We start from the raw sequence: 6867 nt of genomic DNA on the forward strand, positions 1-6867 counted from the left end.
TCAGGCTGCAGGTGCCTGGGAAGCACTATGGCTCATTGCACAGAAGTAAATGGCTGAGTCTGAGGTCTCGGCAGAGAAAATTTGCAGTGAGCTCTTTTTTTCACTGGTGGGTGCCTTAGCCTTTAATCTTCCTTTATCTTGTGTCCCCGAAGTCATATAAAACAAGGTGACCAGATCACCTCCGGGGTTTTGGCGGAACCACTGCACATTGTACACATTGGAAGAGTTGCACATCAGTATGGTGTTGGCCCCCTCCTGGAGAATCAAGTCTCGAGGACTCTGTTGCACCACGTCCCCTCTCACACCTGAGGAAAAATGGAGACTCAGTCATAGGTGATGGTCACTGCACAAAACCAGAAAAGACCCCTGAGATCATGAGGAGAGTGCAGACTGCCACAGCCAACTCTTCTCCTTCCAGCTCAGCAGGGTTGCAGCTGCCAGCCCCCCAAACCTCCATCAGGACTCCCCAACTCACAGCAAACCTGGGCACACAGCAGCCCCAACACAGCGCTCAGCAGCCTCTTCCTCATGCTCCGCCTCACTGCTCCAGACATTTCCAGGCAGCCTAGATTTGAACACCAGGGAGAGCTGGACAGGACCTGGCTCAGCAAGTGGCCCTGTTCCTACTCCTGACACCTAGTCAGCCTCATCCCACAAGCCCAGCTGATGTGGGCATCACACAGACGCCCCGCCCCACACGGAAGCCCCGCCCCACCAGCAAGTCCCTTCTGCAGCCTCACCTCACTGCCAGTGGTTGCAGAGCAGGGGAGCCTTGGGGAGCAAGCTCTTTATTCCATTTCTTGAGGGACTTTTTCTGGTAATAGTGGGTGAAACAGAGTATGAAAAGGAGTGGAGGGGCATCCTAGGAGAGAAAGGGGTCTGGTCCCCCTCATTACAGCTGGAAGAGATCACAGGTGATCACAGGCGACTACATTTTTAAGCTCAAAAAATAGGCAGGCTTCTGACAGGAGATTATTTACCTGTGAATTATTTACATATGAGACATTCCAGTCACACAAAGGTCTAAGAACATAAAAACTTTGTATTATATACTTAATGAATTCTTAGAATTGGAATATAGGAAGCAAACTGATTGGGACTCTCCCGAATCACCAGACTGTGGGAAACCTTGTTAGAGGAAATGAACCTCAAGTGTTTGTAAATGGTGAAAATTGGACAGCATTATTTCTACTTATTATCCTTGCTACTTAGTATGTTTTGCTTTTTTCTTTCTATTTCTTTATCAGTGAAAGCTTCCCTCATTCAAGCCTACAGTTCCAGTCTTCTTTTTTTCTCTGTTAGTCTCCTGTCTCTCCCCTTTCCCAGAAACCTGCCTCTGTGACCACATTTCTCTTCTATATTCTCCTTTTCCTCCTTATTTTCTCTCTTCGATTTTCTACTTACAGGAAGAGGAAAGAAAAATATATTACAGAAAACGTGGGCTTCAATTACTTGGGAATAATTTTAAATAATATGTAAAATGAAAATTATTATTTCCCTACTACATAAAAATTTTAGATATTAGAATGAAAAAAATCAGAAATATCTGCTTTTTATACCGGGGAATTCAGATCTTCCCTTTTGATGACATTATTTCACCCAAGATTCGTTTCTGACAGATACAGACAAAATTGTTAACATACACAGAGAAGAAATAAGAATGTAGATGCAGGTATTTGCACTGCAGTTATAAACATCTACTACTTGACTCATGAATAGGCAGAATATTAATTAAAAGGTGTGTTCAGTGAGAAGCACTATTTTATGTGCTGATTCATAGTTTTCCTTCACCTACAACCACTCCCCCTCTGTGATAACTATCACACATCCAGAAAATTTCTCAATTATTCTAACCACTATTCATCACCAGGTCCCTCTGAGTAGTTCCGATACTTAAGAAAAGTCTACAGTGACTCCTTGAGGGCTAGAAACATAGGAGACATAAGGAAAACTTGCCAGCTCTGTCCAGACTTCCTTTCTAGGCATTGTCTTTAAGTCACAGAAATAATCATGAGGATGCAGGATATCACAAATTCTATCCTTCTTGTAACTTTTGTTGAAAAAACACATTCATGTAACTAGGTAATGATTATGTAACATAATAAAACAAATACAACTGTTTAACTCTTACCTATGAACTTTTAAAAAATGCATCCTCCTAGTTGATTCAATCCAGGATAGACAAGAATGTAAGGGCATTAAAAACTGAGCAAATTGGGCACTATTCCTTCCTTCAGAGGACATCTGATGTAGTGGGGGAGACGAACATCTAATGATGCCATATTGAAAAGCATTCCTTAAATACTCCACAAGCCCCCAGATGGTAGCAGTCACTCAAACACATACCACAGAGCACTCAGTGGAGCCTGTGAGGCATGTCATCTGTGGAGGTGACCAGAGAGGGGAGTAACAAAGCAAAGTGGGTGATCTTTGGAAGGTGATCACAAGAAGCATAGAAGATAAGCAGGTATATGAACAGGGTCACCAGTCACGCACAGGTACTAAGGCATACGGGGTCTCTGTCCCTTGAGTATGCTCCCACAGGTGCAAAGCTGAACATACTCCTACTCTTCAGACTTTAGGAAAATCTTCTAACACACTTAATAGTCATCCTTGAAACTGAACTTGAATATCAGATAAATTTGTGCATTGTGTGTCTGCTGACAGGAAAGAACTCTCTGAGATGGAAATTGGAAGGATTTTAGGAAAAAGTAAAGAAAAATGAATGAGCTGGCCCAGGCCAGCTCAGGGGGATGGAGGGAACAGGCCCTGGCATAATGAAGCCCTATGTTCCAGGGGAGGTGAGGATCCGTTTCTTACTCCTTAGGTGTGTGCTCACCTGTGGTCTAGGGGCCATGAGTCAACTTTTTATTCACCACAGTACTCATGATGGCTGGGACGCTTGTCATATCAAACAATATTACTCTTAAATTGCATGTGCTAGCTGAAAATAAAGTCTTAGGATGGTTAAACAGTTCACGGGCCCTCCCTGGTGGCATAGCGGGTTAAAGCACAACACTGAGAAAGAAGCTAAAGCCACTTCCGCATGAGTTCTATTCCTGCCTGCCCCAGAGGTGACCACATGGCGAGGCAGACCTCTTCTGACCCGCCCGCTGCTCCCCTCAGCAGTGTACTTCGTCTATCTTCCTGTTCTGCTCCCCACTCTGTCTCTGGTGAAGCCTCTCACCGCCCCTGAGCCTCTGGCCTGTACCCCAGTTCTGTATGCACAAATAAATAAATCTTTAAGAAAAAAAATCAGTTTTGGCCCTCCCTGGTGGCGCAGCAGGTTAAAGAACTGCACTAAGAAGCTGAAACCACTTCTGCATGAGTTCTATTCCCGCCTGCCCCGGAGGTGACCACATGGCGTGGCAGACCTCTTCTGACCCGCCCGCTGCTCCCCTTAGCAGTGTACTTCGTCGATCTGCCTGTTCTGCTCCCCACTCTGTCTCTGGTGAAGTCTTTCACCACCCCTGAGTCTCTGGCCTATACCCCAGTTCTGTATGCACAAATAAATAAATCTTTAAAAAAAAAATCAGTTTACTAGATAATGCAAACAGTTTACTTGATAATGCAAGTGAGGATTTGCTTAGGAAGCAGTCCAACAGATTTTACCCTGTGACCACTCTCCCATTTAATTTATATAACTAGGTACAGTTGATCAGTGACATTAAGAATGTAATTATTTCTGATAGGAGTGGGTTTTAGTTCTAAGTTGTCCATACCTAACGATATACTGATGCTGGAGCAATGAAGTGTTTAACTTCTTCCTTTTCAGAGAATAATCTGTAGAGGTGCAAAGGCTGGATATCCATTGCTAAATCTCTTATAGTGGTTTGTGAAATAAGCCAGAGAGAAAAAGAAAAATACCGGAGCGTTTCACTCATAGCAGGAGCATAAGGAATGAAGGACAGGGGGCAATTGTAATAACAAAAAAAAAATGAACAACTATAAACCAGAGACATTCTATGGGGGTAGAATGGGGAATGGGATCAAAACGCGGGTGGAAAGAGAGCACGGGACTATGGTGATGGCACAGAGGTGAAGTGATGATGGAAAGTCCACGGGGATTACAACTGAGATGGAAAATCTACAAAATGAAGAATGATGTAAAAAATAAATATTATTATTTTTTTTAAGAACTGCAACAGCACCTTGGGGGGGGGGGGATGGCTTTCGTGTATACTTAGTGGGTGTGGAAAGACTGACTTTACCTTCAGGATGTAAATTCCAGCATTCAAGATGGAGCTTGTGAAGATTCTTTGCTACCTTACCTGCTAGACCTGAGACCTGGTGGTGAGGGGCTTCCGAATTATTTTACAGCATGTTCACATATGTATTTATCTAGAATGACACTGCATGGAGAGTTTTATTGATTATTTACTTTAGCAGCTAGGTAGACATTGAACCTAGAATTGTGAATAACTGTTACTTATAAAATTATATTATATTTTAAAATAACATTGAGTTTTAAATACATGTTATTAAAACTATTGACTAATCACTTTTTGGCCTTTTGGCTAAGATCAAGTGTAAAACTACTGACTGATATGATTCGTATTTTGCTTTGTAGCTTTAGATTTTTTAAGTAATTGTTTTTGTAAATGTATGTAGGAAAATAATTTTAGTTTGTGCTCTTGTATCATTTTATAATTAATAATAATCCTCTGTAGATAATGATTCTCGGTAGGAATTTAGAGGTAAAACGAATAGAGAATAAGGACTTTATTATCATTGAAGTGGAAAGTGACTTATCTGCAGACAATGAAGATCAGATCTAGTGGCCAGCACTGTTTGCTAATGCCTCTGTGAAAAACAGTAACAAATTAGAAGGTGAAAGGTAGAAAATGAAAATAGAAGTAGGAAAAAAACAGGAAATAAGAAACATGGTTAAGGAATCATCAATTATAATTGGAATCTCAGTGGGTATTACTGAAATTCAGTTCTGAGTTAGAAAAACAGGAGAGACAAAATCTGGGTGCTCTGCTTCCAAAAATCACAGCTTAGTCACTCACCTCCCATAAGCAGAGATGGGTTAGGACAGTTAACTTTGTTCAGAAAGCCAGGGTTCTACAGAGAAGTGGGCTCATGTCCTCAAGAAACTATCTCAAGTTGAGCTTTGGGTCAGGGTTTTCATAAGGGTATCATGAATCAGTAACGTGGGTTTTAGCTGTTCAGCCTGACTATTAAGAGTGCAGCTGTTCAATCTGTAGTGTGTTCATGTGTTTTCTTATATTGGCAAGCTCATATTTGTTGTGCTGGTGCATTTGGGCAGAATGAGTGGTCTTCTGTTCCTTACATCCATAATTCATCTGTGTACCAAAGTTCATCAGTGATTCTGTTAGTGCCTGAAGGTGACCTTGTTAGGGAAGTTAGCATGTCAGTGATTTAAAGAGCACAACTAAGTATTCTAAGGTTATACAAATGGGTAACTGAGGCAGAGGCCTTTTTATTAGTTCACTTTCTGATTTTTAAAGACTGAGTGTCGAGCTGAAGTCCTTCAAGGAAAAAAGTCGGTCAGGTTACCAGTAATCTGGAGGTAATATGTCTGAAAGAAGCAATTTTCTTGGATTTCCTATTGTATGACAGTTTGCCTCACACCAGTTCCCCTGATCCAAACACGTCATCTTAGCCCATCATTATCTCAAATGACATGGAAATAAACAAGTATTTCCTTCAACTTGCTGAAAACCTATACCCACATTCTTTCTAGAATCCTGTTCTAAAGGATGAAAATGCTACACTTTAGAAAACAGGAGTCATTACTTTGAAAAATGGCAAAATGGGAGAAAATGTCCAAAAGCTAAAAGCTTCCAAGCCCTTCCGTCTTCTCTATACAGCTTGGCATCTCTACAAGACAAATACGTGAAAATAACTCAGACTGAGACTGTGAGTCTTCTTAGCTGCAACGTCCCAGGAGATTTGTGTTCAGCTCCCCCTGCAGCCCCAAGCACTGTGTCACTCACTGCACAGAAGTACTGAGCTGTGTCGCTCCAGTTGGCATAGAGTTTCTTCAGGTGGAAAGAGGTTTTTACCTTATCAAGTTTAGCCTCAAAGCCCTTACTGCTTTTAACCACGGCGTTCCCTGAATAGTCCTTGAGGATGAGCTGGAGACCTTGACTGGGGTACTGGACGTACCAGTAGAGATAAGGAGAGCTACGATATGAATAGTTGCACCTCAGCTCCAAAGAGCCTCCTTCAGAGACAACGACGTGGGCGTCCAGCTGGGTCACTGACTGCGCTCCCGATCCTCCTGCAACATCAATGAAGACTCAATAAGTTCATCTCAAACAAAAAGCCTCTATTCAGAAACTAGGACAGAGCTCCACTGGTGGCCCAGCGAGTGGACGTGGGCAGGCACTCACTCAGGAACAGGAGCACCTCAAGCGTCACGGTCAGCACCACGGGCATCATGGAGAAGTCAGCTCCCCTCTGCGACATTCCTCACAAACACAATAGTCTGAGGTCTGTGGTCTTGAACCAGCCTCTGTGAGGCTGAGGAGGGTCCGGAGGGCTGCGATGTTTCCTCCCTCGACCTTTGTGCGCACCAAGAGGAGATTGTTCTCTTGTGAAACTGCGGGCCTCTGGTGTCTGAGGCGCCTTTCCAGTCACTGTATAAAAGGCTGTCAGAGCACCTCCTTCAGCTCTGAGGAAGGAAGGTTTTGCTGAGCTTCTCCAAGTCCTTTACAACAGAGCCATTTCCTACGAGACAACACCGCCCCCCAGAGGCCAAGCCGACAGTCAGGAGAAGCTCACCAAGGCCCTGACTCCTGGCCTCCTCCTGCCCTTCTGGGTAAAGTCAAAGCATCGTGATTCTGAACGTCAGATTTATTTATTGTAGGTGCCGAAGTGTTTAAAATTGTGAGATTT

At 43.1% G+C, this 6867-nt stretch overlaps 1 protein-coding gene across 1 annotated transcript; it reads right to left on the reverse strand.

The window, feature by feature from the left end:
- On the reverse strand, nucleotides 1–6438 carry LOC101629344. The gene is made up of 5 exons (XM_012733997.1): nucleotides 6363–6438; nucleotides 5964–6250; nucleotides 5013–5067; nucleotides 476–565; nucleotides 1–305 (listed from the first exon to the last, which is right to left on the reverse strand). The coding sequence occupies exons 1-5, from the start codon at nucleotides 6436–6438 to the stop codon at nucleotides 1–3; spliced, it is 813 nt and encodes a 270-aa protein (XP_012589451.1).
- Between the last annotated feature and the right edge of the window lie 429 nt (nucleotides 6439–6867).

Source organism: Condylura cristata, unplaced genomic scaffold (assembly GCF_000260355.1).
Source record: "Condylura cristata isolate star-nosed mole 26May11 unplaced genomic scaffold, ConCri1.0 scaffold00045, whole genome shotgun sequence".
Classification (NCBI taxonomy): domain Eukaryota; kingdom Metazoa; phylum Chordata; class Mammalia; order Eulipotyphla; family Talpidae; genus Condylura; species Condylura cristata.